Raw genomic sequence first — 18,601 nt, forward strand, 5'->3', positions numbered from 1 at the left:
ATTATTATGTTTTTTGAATATTAACAGTTGAAAATATTAAAATGATATGCTACAAACATCATAGAAATATTACTGATTTTTTTTCTCAATGTGCTTGAAATTTGTATTTTCCTAATGTATAACTTCAAAGAGTTTTTGGTATTTTGAAATTTTCAAAATATACTTACTGATAAAGTAATTTCTCTCCTAGAAACACTGATAATCCTTTTTAAGTAAACTGATTATTATACAATGTACACAGATACATAATGAACTTTAAATGCACTCTCACTATATTAGGTTGTATCAAATAAGGGCTTTTGAATATATTCCTCAATGATTCATTCATAATATTTTATGGTCTTCTACTATGCTTAACTCCCAACTAATACTTTGAATGTTTTGTAACAATTCAGTATTTAACATTAGATATAGAGAAAAGATATGAATATAAAGGTTGTACAAATTTTTACATGTTATTTGATTCTCAAAATACTCAATATTATTAATATGGTTGATGTATAAAATGCATTTAAATAATGAAAAATTAAGAAAAAAATAAAATGAAATCAAACACCAAAAAACATATTTTTTTTATCTTGGTCTTGAAGTTTGCTAAAAAACATTAATCGGTGACTAGAGGTATGTATGCCACTATAATACTGACTGAAATCAAGACTATAACAAAAGTATTCTTAAAAGTACACAGATTTTTCTCCCAATAACATGTAATATTAGTTCAGCATGAAAAACCAACGGACAATTCACACTACACTGACAAACTGAAGACAAGAAACTCCTGTTGGCCAGGTGGTGGTGAACACCTTCAAGGCAAACAGATCTGTGAGTCCAAGGCCTGACTGGTCTACAGAGTGTGTTCCAGGATACCTACAACTATGGAGATACTTTGTCTCACTGACTAAACCGCCAAACCCAAAAGAAACTCTTTTCATTCTTTGCCTGAGAAATATTTGAAAAAAATAATTTTTTCAGTAATTAAATTTCCAAAACTCTCTATAAATAGACATAAATTTCCTTGCTGTAAAGACATACATGAAAAGCCTACTGCTAATCTCATAGCAAATTTAGAAAAATGGAAAAATCTTTAAACTCATTTATAAAACAAGCATACTTATTTTTGTTACCTCTATTCATCACAGCAGGGCAAGTACTTGAAATAAATGGAAATTCAAAACCTAAACTAAAATAAAAGGTATGCATGTAACAGTATTTTTACACATTAAAAATAGCCAATGGTCTCAGTAAAGATGGGCATGCAATATTTCATATAGAAAAGTCACAGATAGTGAGCCAACATGATAAGGAAATTAAGAACCTGAATCTGTGAGAAAGAAATTAAGGAAAAACACCCTTTCAATAGCCATAAATAATATTCTTGTTGTAAGTCTAATCAAACCAGTGAAAGATGTGTATGAAAACAACATCAAGTCCCTGAAGAAAGAAATTATAGAAGATATCAGAAGATGGAAAGATCTCCCATGATCATGAATATGCAGGATTAATACAGTGAAAATGGCCATCTTATGAAAAGCAATCACCACCAAATTCCAACAAAATTTGTAAAGAGAACTTCTCAACTTCATATGGAAAAACCAAAAATCAGGAAAGCCAAAACAATTCTGAATAAAAAAAAGAGGGATCACCATCTGTTTTAGCTAGGGTTTTCCTGCTGTAAACAGACACCATAATCAATGCAAGTCATATAAAAGACAGCATTTAATTGGGGCTGGCTTATAGGTTCAGACGTTCAGACCAGTATCATCAAGACAGGGACATGGCAGCATCCTAGCAGGCATGGTGCAGGAGAAGGTGAGAGTTCTGCATCTTCATTTAAAGACTGCCAGAAGAATGCTGGCTTCCAAGCAACTAGGGTGAGGGTCTTAAGCTCATGCCCAGAGTGATACACCTATGCCTCCTAATAATGCCACTTCCTAGGTTGGGCATATTCAAACCATGACACCATCCCTGACCTAAAGCTGTACTACAGAGCAGTAATTGAAAAACTGCATGGTATTGGTACAGAAACAGACATGTTAATCAATTGAATCAAATAGAAGACCCAGAAATAAACCCACATACATATGGACACTTGATTTTTGATAAAGAAGCTGAAACTACACAATGGGGAAAAAAGTCATTTTAAACAAATGGTTGCAGCCCAACGATGTCTAGATGTAAAAGAATGCAAATAGATCCATATTCATCACACTGGACAAAATTCAAGTCCAATTGGATCAAGGACCTCAGGATAAAACACACCACACTAAATTTCATAGAAGAGAAAGTGGACAATAATCTTGAACACATTGGTACAGAAGTCAATTTACTGAACAAAACACCAATGGCTTAGACTCCAAGATCAACAATTTATAAATGGGACCTCGTGAAACTGCAAAGCTTCTGTCAGGTAAAGAATACTGTTAACGGCAGCCTACAAAATGGTAAAGGTTCTTCACTAACCTTACATTTGAGAGAGGGCTCATATGCAAAACTTATAATGTATTCATGAAGGAAAACACTAACAACCTAAATGAAACAATTAAAAAATGTGTCCAGAGCTAAACAGTGAGTTCTCAACAGAGGAATCTTGAATGGCCAGAGAAGTACTTTAATAAATGTTACAAATTCTTAGTCATTAGGGAAATGCAAATCAAAACCACTAAGGTTTCATCTTATACCCATCAGAATGGTTAAGAAAAAAATTTCAGAGTTTCATCTACTCTGCAGAAAGTAGTCTGCACAGGTGAGAGTGTGGACTACAGAAGCGAACAGCTTCTGGGACAGGCGAGAGCCACAGAGCTTTTGAGGCAGCACTGTTTTTGGTCTCGAGACATCCGGCCATCTTCCTGGCCAGAGGACAGGTGTCTGCCTGGCCCGGGAGGCTTTTGCCTCAGGATCCGAAGGACCATCTTGGTTACAGGACTCCACAGGAAGTAGTCTGCACAGGTGAGAGTGTGGACTACTGAAGCTAACAACTTCTGTGACAGGCCAAAGCAACACAGCTTCTGGGAAAGGTCCTGTTTTGGGCCTTAATCTTTGGCCAGGAGGAGTTCCAGATGCCAGATAACTGTGCACCTTCCCTGTAAGAGGAGAGCTTGCCTGCAGAGACTGTTCTGACCACTGAAACTCAAAGGAGAGATCTAGTCTCCCAGGTCTGCTGATAGAGGTAACAGAATACACCAGAGGAACAATCTCTAAACAGAGACAACTATAACAACTAACTCCAGAGATTACCAGATGGCGAAAGGTAAACCTAAGAATCTTACTAACAGAAACCAAGACCAAGTCCTCTACCATCATCAGAACACAGCACTCCCACTTCTCCCAGTCCAGGGCACCCCAACACACCCGAAAAGCTAGACCTGGATTTAAAAGCATATCTCATGATGATGGTAGAGGACATCAAGAAGGACTTTAATAACTCACTTAAAGAAATACAGGAGGACACTGCTAAACAGGTAGAAGACATTAAGGAGGAAGCACAAAAATCCCTTAAAGAATTGCAGGAAAACACATCCAAACAGGTGATGGAAGTGAATAAAACCATACTAGACCTAAAAAGGGACGTAGACACAATAAAGAAAACCCAAAGTGAGGCAACGCTGGAGATAGAAACCCTAGGAAAGAAATCTGGAATCATAGATGCGAGCATCAGCAACAGAATACAAGAGATGGAAGAGAGAATCTCAGGTGCAGAAGATTCCATAGAGAACATCGGCACAACAATCAAAGGAAATGGAAAATGCAAAAAGATCCTAACTCAAAACATCCAGGAAATCCAGGACACAATGGGAAGACCAAACCTATGAATAATAGGAGTGGATAAGAATGAAGATTTTCAACTCAAAGGACCAGCAAATATCTTCAACAAAATTATAGAAGAAAACTTCCCAAATCTAAAGAAAGACATGCCCATGAACATACAAGAAGCCTTCAGAACTCCAAATAGACTGGGCCAGAAAAGAAATTTTTCCCGACACATAATAATCAGAACAACAAATGCACTAAATAAAGATAGAATATTAAAAGCATTAAGGGAAAAATGTCAAGTAACATATAAAGGCAAGCCTATCAGAATTACATGAGATTTTTTACCAGAGACTATGAAAGCCAGAAGAGCCTGGACAGATCTTATACAGACACTAAGAGAACACAAAATCCAGCCCAGGATACTATACCCAGCCAAACTCTCAATTACCATAGATGGAGAAACCGAAGTATTCCACGACAAAACCAGATTCACACATTATCTTTCCAGGAATCCAGCCGTTCAAAGGATAATAACAGAAAAAAAAAAAACCAATACAAGGACGGAAACCACACCCTAGAAAAAGCAAGAAGGTAATCCCTCAACAAACCAAAAAGAAGACAGCCACAAGAACAGAATGCCAACTTTAACAACAAAAATAAAAGGAAGCAACAATTACTTTTCCTTAATATCTCTTAATATCAATGGACTCAATTCCCCAATAAAAAGATATAGACTAACAGACTGGCTACACAAACAAGACCCAACATTTTGCTGCTTACAGGAAACTCATCTCAGAGAAAAAGATAGACACTACCTCAGAATGAAAGGCTGGAAAACAATTTTCCAAGCAAATGGTATGAAGAAACAAGCTGGAGTAGCCATTCTAATATCGGATAAAATCGACTTCCAACCCAAAGTCATCAAAAAAGACAAGGAGGGGCACTACATACTCTTCAAAGGTAAAATCCTCCAAGAGGAACTCTCAATTCTGAATATCTATGCTCCAAATACAAGGGGAGCCACATTCATTAAAGAAACTTTAGTAAGGCTCAAAGCACACATTGCACCTCACACAATAATAGTGGGAGACTTCAACACATCACTTTCACCAATGGACAGATCATGGAAACAGAAACTAAACAGGGACACAGTGAAACTAACAGAAGTTATGAAACAAATGGATCTGACAGATATCTACAGAACATTTTATCCTAAAACAAAAGGATATACCTTCTTCTCAGCACCTCATGGTACCTTCTCCAAAATTGACCACATAATTGGTCAGAAAACAAGCCTCAACAAATACAAAAATATTGAAATTGTCCCATGCATCCTATCAGATCACCATGGATTAATGCTGATCTTCAATAACAAAATAAATAATAGAAAACCAACATTCACATGGAAACTTAACATCACTCTTCTCAATGATACATTGGTCAAGGAAGGAATAAAGAAAGAAATTAAGGATTTTTTGGAGTTTAATGAAAATGAAGCCACAACATACCCAAACTTATTGGACACAATGAAAGCATTCTTAAGAGGAAAACTCATAGCTCTGACTGCCTCCAAAAAGAAACTAGAGAGAGCACACATTAGCAGCTTGACAACACACTTAAAAGGTCTAGAAGAAAAGGAAGCAAATTCAACCAAAAGGAGTAGAAGGCAAGAAATGATCAAACTCAGGGGTGAAATCAACCAAGTGGAAACAAGAAGAACTATTTAAAGAATCAACCAATTGAGGAGCTGGTTCTTTGAGAAAATCAACAAGATAGATAAACCCTTAGCCAGACTCACTAGAGGGCACAGGGAAAGCATCCTAATTAACAAAATCAGAAATGAAAAGGGAGACATAACAACAGATCCACAAACCCTTAGCCAGACTCACTAGAGGGCACAGGGAAAGCATCCTAATTAACAAAATCAGAAAAGAAAAGGGAGACATAACAACAGATCCTGAAGAAATCCAAAACACCATCATATTCTTCTACAAAAGGCTATACTCAACAAAACTGGAGAACCTGGATGAAATGGACAAGTTTCTAGATAGATACCAGGTACCAAAGTTAAATCAAGATCAGGTTAATGATCTAAACAGTCCTATATCCCCTAAAGAAATAGAAGCACTCATTAATAGTCTCCCAACCAAAAAAAGCCCAGGACCAGATGGGTTAACGCAGAGTTCTATCAGACCTTCAAAGAAGATCTAATCCCAGTTTGTCACAATCTATCCCACAAAATAGAAACAGACGGTACTCTACCCAACTCATTCTATGAAGCCACAATTACTCTGATACCTAAACCACAAAAAGACCCAACAAAGATACAGAACTTCAGACCAATTTCCCTAATGAATATCGATGCAAAAATCCTTAATAAAGTTCTTGCTAACCAAGTCCAAGAATACATCAAAACAATCATCCATCCTGACAAAGTAGGTTTCATCCCAGGGATGCAGGAATGGTTCAATATACAGAAATCCATCAATGTAATCCAGTATATAAACAAACTCAAGACAAAAACCACATGATCATCTCGTTAGAAGCTGAGAAATCATTTGACAAAATCCAACACCCATTCATGATAAAAGTCTTGGAAAGATCAGGAATTCAAGGTCCATACCTAAACATGATACAAGCAATCTACAGCAAACCAATAGCCAACATCAAAGTAAATGGTGAGAAGCTGGAAGCAATCCCACTAAAATCAGGGACTAGAAAAGGCTATCCTATCTCTCCCTACCTATTCAACATTGTTCTAGAAGTCCTAGCCAGAGCAATTCGACAATAAAAGGAGATCAAGGGGATACAAATTGGAAAGGAAGAAGTCAAAATATCACTTTTTGCAGATGATATGATAGTATATATAAGTGACCCTAAAAATTCCACCAGAGAACTCCTAAGCCTGATAAACAGCTTCAATGAAGTAGCTGGATATAAAATTAACTCAGACAAGTCAATGGCCTTTCTGTACACAAAGAATAAACAGGCTGAGAAAGAAATTAGGGAAACAACACCCTTCTCAATAGTCACAAATAATATAAAATACCTTGGCGTGACTCTAACCAAGTAAGTGAAAGATCTGTATGATAAGAACTTCAATTCTCTTAAGAAAGAAATTAAAGAAGATCTCAGAAGATGGAAAGATCTCCCATGCTCATGGATTGGCAGGATCAACATTGTAAAAATGGCTATCTTGCCAAAAGCAATCTACAGATTCAATGCACTCCCCATCAAAATTCCAACTCAATTCTTCAACGAATTAGAAAGGGCAATCGGCAGATGCATCTGGAATAACAAAAAACCTAGGATAGCAAAAACTCTTCTCAAGGATAAAAGAACCTCTGGTGGAATCACCATGCCTGACCTAAAGCTGTACTACAGATCAATTGTGATAAAAACTGCATGGTAATGGTGTAGTGACAGACAAGTAGACCAATGGACAGAATTGAAGACCCAGAGATGAACCCACACACCTATGGTCACTTGATCTTTGACAAGGGAGCTAAAGCCATCCAGTGGAAAAAAAGACAGCATTTTCAACAAATGGTGCTGGCACAACTGGCGGTTATCATGTAGAAGAATGCGAATTGATCCATTCCTATCTCCTTGTACTAAGGTCAAATCTAAGTGGATCAAGGAACTCCACATAAAACCAGAGACACTGAAACTTATAGAGGAGAAAGTAGGGAAAAGCCTTGAAGATATGGGTACAGGGGAAAAATTCCTGAATAGAACAGCAATGGCTTGTGCTGTAAGATCGAGAATCGATAAATGGGACCTCATAATGTTGCAAGCCTTCTGCAAGGCAAAAGACACTGCCAATAAGACAAAAAGACCACCAACAGATTGGGAAAGGAGCTTTACCTATCCCAAATCGGATAGGGGACTAATATCCAATATATATAAAGAACTCAAGAAGGTGGACTCCCGAAAATCAAATAACCCTATTAAAAAATGGGGCTCAATATCCAGGGATCCATCCCATAATCAGCTTCCAAATGCTGACACCATTGCATACACTAGCAAGATTTTGCTGAAAGGACCCAGATATAGATGTCTCTTGTGAGACTTTTCTGGGGCCTAGCAAACACAGAAGTGGATGCTCACAGTCAGCTATTGGATGGATCACAGGGCCCCCAATGGAGGAGCTAGAGAAAGTATCCAAGGAGCTAAAGGGATCTGCAACCCTGTAGGTGGAACAACAATATGAACTAACCAGTACCCCGGAGCTCTTGTCTCTAGCTGCATATGTATCAAAAGATGGCCTAGTCGGCCATCATTGGAAAGAGAGGCCCATTGGACTTGCAAACTTTATATGCCCCGGTACAGGGGAATGCCAGGGCCAAAAAGGGGGAGTGGGTGGGTAGGGGAGTGGGGGTGGGTGGGTATGGGGGACTTTCGGGATAGCATTGGAAATGTAAATCAGGAAAATACCTAATAAAAATTTTTAAAAAATTCAACAGTTAGCACATGCTGATGAGAATGTGGAGCAGGGTGGACACTCCTCCATTGCTGGTGGGAGTACAAAGTTGTACAACTACTTTTGAAATCAATTTGGTGGTTTCTCATAAAACTGGGAATCGTTCTACCTGAAGACCTACCTATACTGCTCCTGGAAATATATCCAAAAATGCTCCATATTCCCACAGAGACATTTGCTTGAGTATGCTTATAGCAGCTTTATATGTAACACTCAGAAACGGAAAACAATCTAGATGATCCACAACTGAAGAATGTATAAAGAAATTGTGATACATCTATACAATGGAATGCTACTCAGCTATAAAAAACAAAGATATGAATTTTTTAGGAAAATGGGTGGAATTGAGAATATCATCCTGAGTGAGGTACCCTAGTCCCCAAAAGACAAGCATGGTATGTACTCACTATTCACTGATATTAGCCATAAAATTTAGGATATCCATGCCATATTCCACAGACCCAAAGAAGCTCAAGAAGGAAGGCACATGGGAGGATGCTTGATTCTTACTTAGGTGGGAGAATAAAATAGTCACAATAGGTAGATGGAGGCAGGGAACTGGATAGGAGAGCAGATGAGGAGGGAAATTGAAGGGTTCAGGATGTGGTGTGGGGAGGAGAGGAGGATGGGTAGATGACCATGAAAATAAATAGAAATCTGTAACTGACAGGGGTAGAGAGGTAGGGGACATCTCCAAGATGAGACAGAGACCAGGGAGAAGGTAGGTGTCCTAGAATCTTTGTGAGTGCCTTAGCTGTGTGTGACTCACAGCACTGGGGACATGAAACCTGAATAATCTACTTCCTATAGCTAAACAGAAACCCCAGTGGAGTGATAGGGACACCAACCCACCCACAAAACTTCTGATGCAAAATTTGTCCTGTCTATGAGAAATGTATGATAGGGCCTTGGTTTAATGGATTCCTAAATAACATGAGAATTTCCATGTTTGCTTCTAAGATGCTGCAGGTCCCTGCACCCAATTGGTTTTGATTGGTAAATATAGATTTCAGAGTCCTATTGTTGGGGACAGGGGATCAAACACGGGCCTTAGATTTTCTAGGAACTGGGAGAGAGATAGGAGACAAGAGCTGCAGGAAAGAAAGCCAACCAGTCCCATAAGAATTTGTGTAAGTGCCCATTGGGTCTTTTCCCCCAGTTAGGTCTGGGGTAGCAGAGATGAAATTTTTATTTAACAAGTTGAGCCAAGAATACCAGAGGGGAGTTTGTGTGCTGCAGGAGAAATAGGACTGTCCAGCCTTTGAGCTAATCCAGGCATCTCAAAATTAAACTAGTTTGCGTGTGTGTGTTTGTGTGTGTGTGTTTGTGTGTCTTTCATTTGAGAGAGCACTGGAGTGGGTGTAGTGTGTGCTCAACGTATAGGGAGCCAAAGCAGGTTTTTTTTTTTTTTTTTTTTTTTTTTTTTTTTTTTGAGTCAGGGTTTCTCTGTATAGATCTGGCTGTCCTGGAACTCACTTTATAGGCTGGCCTCCAACTCAGAAATCCACCTTCCTCTGCCTCCCAATTGCTGGGATTAAAGGTGTGAGCCACCACCGCCCGGCATGCGTGGACTCTTACAGCCCTCTAACAAACCTGGACACTGGAAGGCTTGACCCGTGTCTTCTGGTGTCTAAATTAGCTTGGGGGGAAGCCTGGATTCCCTGCTCCAACTGCTTTCTTTTCTTTCATGTTTCTTAAGATCTCTAGATCTTTCTATTAGCAGACATCTTTGATTCTTTTATGTCATTGAACTCAATTAAGATGTCATGCTGTTTCTCCTGGGGTAGTAATGTACACTTGTAATCCCAGCAGCTGAGGAGGCTGACACAGGGCAATTCCATGAGGTCAGTCTGGGTTGGTCACTTCTGGAGAGTGCTCCACCAGTGTTTCCCTCTCCCTCCTCTTCCTCTCCTCCCTCTCCCTCTCCTTCTCCCTCTCCCCCTCCCCTCCCTCTCCCCCTCCCCTCTCCCTCCTCCTCCCCTCCTCCTCCCTCTCCCCCTCCTTTCCAATCCTCCTTTCACCCCATTCATTGTCTCTTTCTTTGGGATTAAATTAGGGTCTTACACAAACATGCCAGTGCTCCTCCAACACACTAAATGCACCTTAATTAATTACAACTCCTGGATATCTCTTTCTTTAGATTAGGTTTAATGAGGCCCCGGACTTTGGATATTCCTTTTTTCAGCTTTCTTGGTATCCAGAATTACTATCCTGGGGTGATCTTGATTAGATATAACACATATGACCCAAGGACAAGGGCATGCTATGGTACTGACTTTTAAGTGACATTAGGAATTCTCTACAGACTTTGGACTGTTTCATAGTACAAGTACATTAATAGGAAGCTACACAGAGATCAAGAATTCCCATCACAGAGACAGCAGCATAGGGAATGGGCCCTTAGAATCATGGGTAAATCCATTATTACTCAAAGAAATCTTAAAAGTTTGTTTTCGTACACCCCTCTGACTGCACCCCTCTGGCTTCTTCTATTTAAGGAGAGCAATGTCTGTATTGGAGCAGAAGGTTCATGATGCAAATCATAATTAAAGATTAGAAAAGTCTGAAATATGTTTGGTACAACAACTGGACATCTCCTAACATACCATGAGAGCTGTCTTCCTTAAGGCCACCCTGTCTCTGGCTCTCATCCCTATAATACTCAGCAGGAAGCCAGCAGTTCCCCTCCAACCCCATCCTGCTTTTTACCTCCAACTTAAACTCACCAGAGCAAAGACTGTGCCTTTTTCTAAATTCCTCCAAACTCTGCAGTTGAAAATTGGCTCACATCTTCAGATACCAACCAAGAGACTCAGGATCTGTGGAGAGGAGCAAACACAGGCCATAGTCTAAGTCTTGATGATTCAGCCAACTGTGCTGCTCCTCTGAAGAGCCAGTAGAGAAATGAAAGTTAAGACTTTGAGGGCAGGAACTGAGAAAAAGAAACTAAAGAACTACCAACCAATGGGGTGGTACCTCATCATTAACTGGAGTTTTACCACCAGAGGGAGTCAGTTGCCTTGGGTCAGCTCTGCCTTCCAGTAACTTGGGACATGTTCAGAGTTTCAGGAACTTGTTAGGTCACTTATTCAGACTCATGATACAATCAACCAAAAAAATTCCTGACCCTGTGTAAATCTGGAAAGAAAGCCTTCCCCATGTGGGCTTCTCCTGCACCTGAGCTCCTGTACTGACTTTGCCTTGGTGGCAGGTGTGACCTAAAGGTAAGAATAAACAGGGCTACGGACAGAAAGTGTCTCTCTAAGGTCGGAGCTGGACTCTTACAGGATGAGAACAGGAAGGAAGTTGCAGTTCAGGGAAGCTGCCACACAAGCAAGATTCCCCACCCATCAGGGACAGGATGGGAAGGAGTTATTTGCAGAACCAGGCAGAAACACCTCAGTACCCTCACGGCAGAGAGAGTAGTGAGCTGCAGAGGGCTCTCCAGCTGCCCCATGGTCTCCCCCAGATTATGTATTATGTGGCTGAACAGACTTTGTCCCTCCAACAGTGCTGATCTGATCCATTCATTCATTTCCCCCTTCCAGAAGTCTCCCACCAGAATGTTTTACAAGGTCCCATTTGATTTAGAATTTGTATTAAAGACCAGTACACCATTCCCAAGGTGGAAGTCTGTAAGGCTGTGAATGGGCTTCTCTGAGAGTAGTGTTTGCCTATCATTATAGAGCAGTGTACAAAATCAGGTGTGGTGGCTCCTGCATGTGGTCTGTCTTAGTTATTCTTCTACTGCTGTGATAAACACTATGACTGGGACAAGTTGTAAGGAAAGTGTTTCATTTGGGGCTCACAGTAGAGTTCATGACCACCACAGTGGAACACATGGCACCAGGCAGGGAGACAGGGTGCTGGAGCAGGAATTGAGAAGTCACAACTTGAAACACAAACTAGACACAAACCCGAGGCAGAGAGAGAATGTTGTTGTTGGTGGCCAAAATCTACTGAATCCTGAGAGCTTGCACACATGCCAAACCTTCTCCAATAATGCCACACTCCTAATCTTATTTTCTTTTTTAATGGATTTTTTATTGGATATTTTCTTTATTTACATTTCAAATGTTTTTCCGTTTCCAGGTCTTCCTTTCAGAAATTCCTATTCCCCCTCCCCCTACCTCTATGAAGGTGCTTCACCCCGCTTCCCATTTTCCTGCCATAGTATTCTCGTATACTGGGGCATATAACATCCTCAGGTCCAAGGGCTGCTCCTCCCACTGATGTCCAACAAGGCCATCTTCTGCCTCCTATGTGGACATAGCCATGGCTCCTTCCATGTGTACTCTTTCGTAGGTGGTCCAGTCTCCAGGAACTCTGGTGGTTCTGGCCGGTTGACACTGTTGCTCCCCCAGTGAGGATACAAACCTCCTCAGCTCTTTCTGTCTCCTGTCCAACTCCTACACTGAGGACCCTGCTCTCTGTCCAATGGTTAGCTGTGAGCATCCACCTCTGTATTTGTCAGTCTCTGGCAGAGTCTCTCAGGAGACAGCCTTATCAGACTCCCATCAGAAAGCACTTCCTGCACACTCAATAGAGTCTGATTTTTAGGGACTGTATATGTCTCCATATTTCCTCTTGTGATTATTTTGTTCCCCTTTCTAAGAAGCCCTGAGGTATCCATACTTTGGTCCTTCTTCTTAGGCTTCTTATGGCTATCAATTGAACCTTGGTTATTCCAAACTTTTGGGCTAATATCAATATATCAGTGAGTACATACTGTGTGTGTTCTTTTGGGACTGAGCTACCTCACTTAGGATGATATTTCCAAGTTCCATTCATTTGCCTGAGAATTTCATGAATTGATTTTTTTTATAGCTGAGTAGTATTCTATTGTGTAAATGTACCATATTTTGGATAAGGCTGTGAGCACAGGTAAGACCACTACTTCTGCTTAGAAGGACCCACTTGGAGACCTCAGTGCACAGTAACTGAGGAGCAGCTTGGGACAGGAGCCTTCCACTTATCAGTGAGTGCATATCATGTGTGTTCTTTTGTGATTGGGTTACCTCACTTAGGATGATATCTTCCAGATCCATCCATTTGTCTAAGAATTTCATAAATTCATTATTTTTAATAGCTGAGTAGTACTCCATTATTATAATCTCACAGCTTCTATTTTTCTGAGCTCCCAGTATCACTGCCTGTGTTCACAATCCAACTTTTTTTCACTTGAACTCTTCTACAAATAACAGAAAAATTCAGGTTGGAGAAACCTTTAATGTGAACTCTGGTTGTAACCCTCTATATCTTTGTTATGAGGTTCTTACAATTTTAATTTCAACCCTTAAATCACAAATTGTCCCTAAATATGTACACACACACACACACACACACACACACACACACACACACACATATACACACACAGATATAGATAGATAGGTAGATAGATAGATAGATAGAGATATTCACATATAAAATATTTTGTGGAATGTCATCATACATGGAATAAATCACAGACTGGCATATGAGGTTCCCAGGTTGTCTTATAGCATTTCTTTCCTACCGGTTGTGTGCTCCCAGCTACACATATGTTTTGCTGTCCCCTTTTGTTACTATTGTAATATTATGACCACACAGACGTATTATACATGTATTCTATGCTGTTTTCTCCTTCCTCTCTTATCTAAATTGGTCTTTCTTATCCTTCAAAAGTGTCCTGTGTCCTATTTTCCTTCACAAGGATTCACAGTGATTTGCCAACCCTGATAACATTGCCTAAGATCAAGGGTAGAATTGAGTTGGAAATTTGATGGGGATTGCACTGAATCTATAGATTGCTTTCAGAAAGATGGCCAATTTTACTTTATTATTCATACCAATCCATGAGCATGGGAGATCTTTTCATCTTCTGAGATTTTCTTTGATTTTTTTCTTCTGAGAATTGAAGTTCTTGTCATACATTTTTTTCACTTGTTTGGTTAGAGTCACACCAAGATACTTTATATTGTTTGTGACTATAGTGAAGGGTATCATTTCCCTAATTACTTGGAACCTTACTTGGGAGCTGGAGGGAATTTGGCCAGTTCAGGCATGACGGAAATCAAACAGTGGAAAACAGTCTAGTATGCAAAAAACCCCATTCTTTTTTGTTTTAATTAATCAGTTTATTCGCTTAAATTTCAAATGATATCTCCTTTACTGATTACCGCTCCACAAATCTCCATACCATCCTTACCCTCCCTCTGCTTTGCCTCTATGAGGGTACTGCCACCGCTCACCCACTCCTGTCTCACTGCTCTAGCATGTCCCTATACTGGAGCATCAATCCTCCAGAAGACCAAGGGCCTCCCCTCCCATGGATGTCAGATAATGCCATCATCTGCTACCTGTGTATCTGGAGCCATGGATCCCCCTTTGGTTTACTCCCTGGCAACTCTGGGTGGTCCAGTTAGTTGAAAATTGTGTCTCTAGCTTCATATGTAGCAGAAGATGGCCTAGTCAGCCATCACTGGGAGGAGAGGCCCTTGGTCTTGCAAAGATTATATGCCCCAGTACAGGGGAATGCCAGGGCCAGGAAGCAGGAGTGGGTGGGTTGGGGAGCAGGGTTGGAGGAGGGTATAGGGGATTTTCGGGATAGCATTTGAAATGTAAATGAAGAAAATATCTAATAAAATTGTTTTTTTTTTTAAATACATTTTGACTTAAAGAAAAAGAAAGATAATTGATCTTCCTATGGGGCTTCAATCCCCTTCAGCTCCTTAAGTCCTTCCCCTAGGTCTTCCATTGAGGTCCCCGGGCTCAGTCCAACGGTTGGCTGTAAGTATCTCCATCTGTATTACTCAGGTGCTGGTAGAACCTCTCAGGGAACAGCCATAAGAGGCTCTTGTCAGCAAGTGCTTCTTGGTATCGTTAATAATGTGGGGGTTTGGCATCTGAAGTTGGAAATGGATCCCTAGGTTGGGTGGTCTCTGCATGGCCTTTCCTTTAGGCTCTGTCCCATTTTTTTGTCCCTGTCTTTACTTTGGACAGGAACGTTTCTGGGTTAAAGGCTTTGAGACGGGTTGGAGTCTTTTTTCGTTATATGCCCAGCAGTGGTATAGCTGGGTCCTTTGGTAGAACTATTTTCAATTTTATAGGAACCCCAAGATTGATCTTCAAAGTGGTAAAACTACCAGCTTCCAATCCCACCCGTAGTGGAGGAGTGTTTCTCTTTCTGCATATCCTTGTCAATGTCTGCTGTCATCTGTGCCTTTGATCTTAGCTATTCTGATTGGTGTGAAGTGGAATCTCAGGGCCATTTTGATTTGAATTTCCCTGATGACTGAAGCAAGGTGATGCTGCAGGCTACTGCTGAGAACTCACCTTATGCTAAAATGTAGAAGAGTCTTACTTGTCTGCATGCTTTGCAGAGATCCCTCTGTTCAGTCTTCTATGGTGCTGGGACCTCACCTTCTCTGGGAACCACAACTCAAGATGTGTCCTTTCTCTGTCTGTTTATGTCAATATGAATTTTTAAATACACTCTGATTCCCCTGTAATCCTCACAGTGTCCTCTTGAACCCCCTCGCTTATCTAAAACTTAACACATTCTCCTTTAACAGTGGTGAGTTTTGGTCTGTTGCTATGTATTGTAAACTTCAACATAAAAGCAAAGCAAGCCAAACCAAAGCAAAGCACGGTAATCCTGTGTAAACTCAGCCTGGGCTGCACGGAAATCTTCCTGTCTCTGTCTCCAAAGTGCTGGGATTGTATCAAAGCCATCATAGCAACATCTGTTTGTCATTCCAATGATACTTTATTATGGTCCTATTAAAAGGGAGAAAAAAACTTTACAGATACCATATGGACATCCCTTATATGCTAGAAGCAATAGGAGTTCCTAGAAACATTCTATTGTTTACATTTTACAACACAACAGCAGGTATGGTTATGGGTATCATTGTCATCATTATCATTCATTATAAAATAGAAAATCATAGACTTTAGCTTACTTGATAACAAATACAGCTAAACAAATACCTTCTTAAAAAATAAGTGTGAAAACAAAAAAAAATCATACATATCTACAAGATATTAGAGTAGTCTTGGTGGCAGTTCACAGAACCTAACATCAAGACATGAGAAGAGCTATATCTTAGTTTCTCCAGTTACAAAGTGTCACATAGAACATAAGTACAGCACATTTACACAGTAATTAGCACAATTACCACCTACTGAATGTGTACTGGATGCATTGTAAGTATTGAACTTCTTTTGCTAAAAATTCCACAATCCTTTCTCATTTGTGTGTGTGTTTTAGCCTAGTTGTTCTGTAGTATATTTGTGCAGTGAGAGGATCATCTCTCAGAGCTGGCTGCCTCCTTCAGCCAAGATGGTCTGAGTAAGTTAACTCAGTTCATCACTCATAGAGGAAAGGGCTTTTACTCCCAGAGCCTTCTAAAGATTTCAAATTTATTTTCCTACAATGACCTGCAATATAGAGGTACTATTTATACCAAAACTGAAAAACAAACAAGAAAAATGAACCAAAAGAAAAAACCCAAGCAAACATAAGCTTGAAAAAATGTTATTCAAGGTTGCACTGCTATGTGGAGAGGCAGGATTAGAACCTGGGTACTCTAAACACATGGTCATAGTAGATATCATTTGAGATCTTTCCTTCTTAACTCTTTCATGAAACACAAGTATTGTGGTTAAACTGACCTTCTGCTAAGGCCCATTCTTTAAAGAGAGACACCTACATATAATTTCCTAAACTGTTAGACACGTTGGAGAAGAATTTTCTCTCATCTTTTGTCAGTGACAGAAAGAATGTGGCTATAGAGACCTGACAGAACTGAGGCAAGTAACTCAGTGGTAGAGCAACTCATAAGCACTCACGAAGCCCTGGCTTCTATCTCTGTCACCACAAGAAGGAAAGTTGTTTACCGTTGTGGACCTAGGTAGTTCTGTCTGTACGACCTGGTGTTTGCAGAATTGGTCTCAAAGAAGCAGGGGACTACAGCCTAATCCTATAGACAACATTACTTCAGTTTCAAAATGTGCTTTTATATATGAATATACAAGAGTACTCCTGAAGGTTTTTTGAGTTTAGAAAAACATAATCAGTAAAACATGTAAATAGATACCAGTAAGAACATACTATTCATAAATATTCACAGAGGAAAACTTTCCTACAACTTTATCAGGGCAGACTATATAAGCACAATTGTCTGGCACTATACTATAAAATATATCTTGGAAATCACAAAATCAAGGCATAAGCCCATATTCAGAACCAGTGTACACTGAGGCTGGCACTCAGTATAGCCTTGCACAGGAATGGGTTCTATAGCTATATTCTGATATTGAACAAGAGTAAATGTATCTTAAAAATTGAATGCAGATGTTCTTTTTGCAGGAGGCCCAAATTCACATCCAAAGCAATCCAGGGAACAAAAATGTCCTTGAGGTTGAAGGCTCTCTGCCCTTTTTTTTCTTCTTTTTTTCTGGGGCCTCTCTCACAGGTAACTAAGACATTGTTCACTGTGAGTCATTCTTTTGACTGCGTTCCTACAGAGATGGCATTATCAGGGGCTCTATTTCACTTAGTGAGGGAACAGCTATTTTTTTGGGGGGGGGGAAATATTGGAAATGACAAATGACAGTAATCATCTTGTGAGCAGACAAGCTACTGGATCAAGGAAATGAATCCACAGTGGTTTGGGATTAGAAGTGAAGGTCATTACAATAAAGGGCCCAAGACAAAAAAGTTAGAATGATGCAGCGGAGACATGGGGGCACTGCACAGGTATAGGTGAGGGTTTAGGATGGTGGTCCGCATACTGTCATTGGCTCTGAACATTCCATAGGATTAAAATATGGATAGACTTCAACAGGGAAGGAAGGGTCATAGAATCTATAGATGAGAGCTCCAGAGTTAGAAACATCATAAAATGAGAGAGTGCAAACTTCCTGGTCCAGGAAAACTCCTACACGACTGGGACGATCAGGCAGAGAGAGGGCCAAGACACTGGAATTGTGGGTGATAGAACACTCATCAAAGGCATTGTATACAGATGAATTCTTCATCCCTATAACCCAGTAGCCACATTTAGGCTGAAACGTTACATTTTGTTTAATATGAGAATGATATTTTTTTTTGATGCCCATTTCTTCCTTTGAGTGAAGTTGGGGTTGAGCACACTTTCCGTCATTTAATCCGAGGAGCCAGGCATCACTTCTAGATATGTCTACTTCCCAGTAATGCTTCCCTGAGGAAAGAGCTGGATATCCCAGGACACCCAAATGGTAGATCTCAGAAACTGGAACCGTATTGTAACTTCTATACTGTATTTGTCTTTTTTCTTTGTTAATGGCAATGACTGCATTGTTCCTTGCATGTAGAGTCATATGAACTGCAGAAAAATGAGA

At 40.0% G+C, this 18,601-nt stretch overlaps 2 protein-coding genes across 5 annotated transcripts in view; both read right to left on the minus strand.

The window, feature by feature from the left end:
* The window catches only part of Trim30a (tripartite motif-containing 30A), a 56,169-nt gene extending 45,026 nt beyond the window's left edge, over positions 1 to 11,143 (minus strand). The window contains exon 1 of the mRNA NM_009099.2: positions 10,960 to 11,143. The gene's annotated coding sequence lies outside the window, so the exon portion shown is untranslated. The remainder of the gene's footprint in view (positions 1 to 10,959) is intronic.
* Positions 11,144 to 15,963: 4,820 nt separating this feature from the next.
* Positions 15,964 to 18,601, minus strand: part of Trim30d (tripartite motif-containing 30D) — a 37,840-nt gene continuing 35,202 nt past the window's right edge. For 3 of the 4 annotated variants that reach the window (XM_006507548.3, NM_001167828.1, NM_199146.2), the window contains one exon: positions 15,964 to 18,585. Coding sequence is in view for 2 of the 4 variants with exons in the window: in NM_001167828.1 (NP_001161300.1) it covers positions 17,993 to 18,585 (593 nt within the window). In the remaining 2 variants the exon portion in view is untranslated. The remainder of the gene's footprint in view (positions 18,586 to 18,601) is intronic. The other variant, XM_006507546.3, reaches the window with a different exon arrangement.

Source organism: Mus musculus, chromosome 7, assembly GCF_000001635.26.
Source record: "Mus musculus strain C57BL/6J chromosome 7, GRCm38.p6 C57BL/6J".
In the NCBI taxonomy this organism is placed as follows: Eukaryota; Metazoa; Chordata; class Mammalia; order Rodentia; family Muridae; genus Mus; species Mus musculus.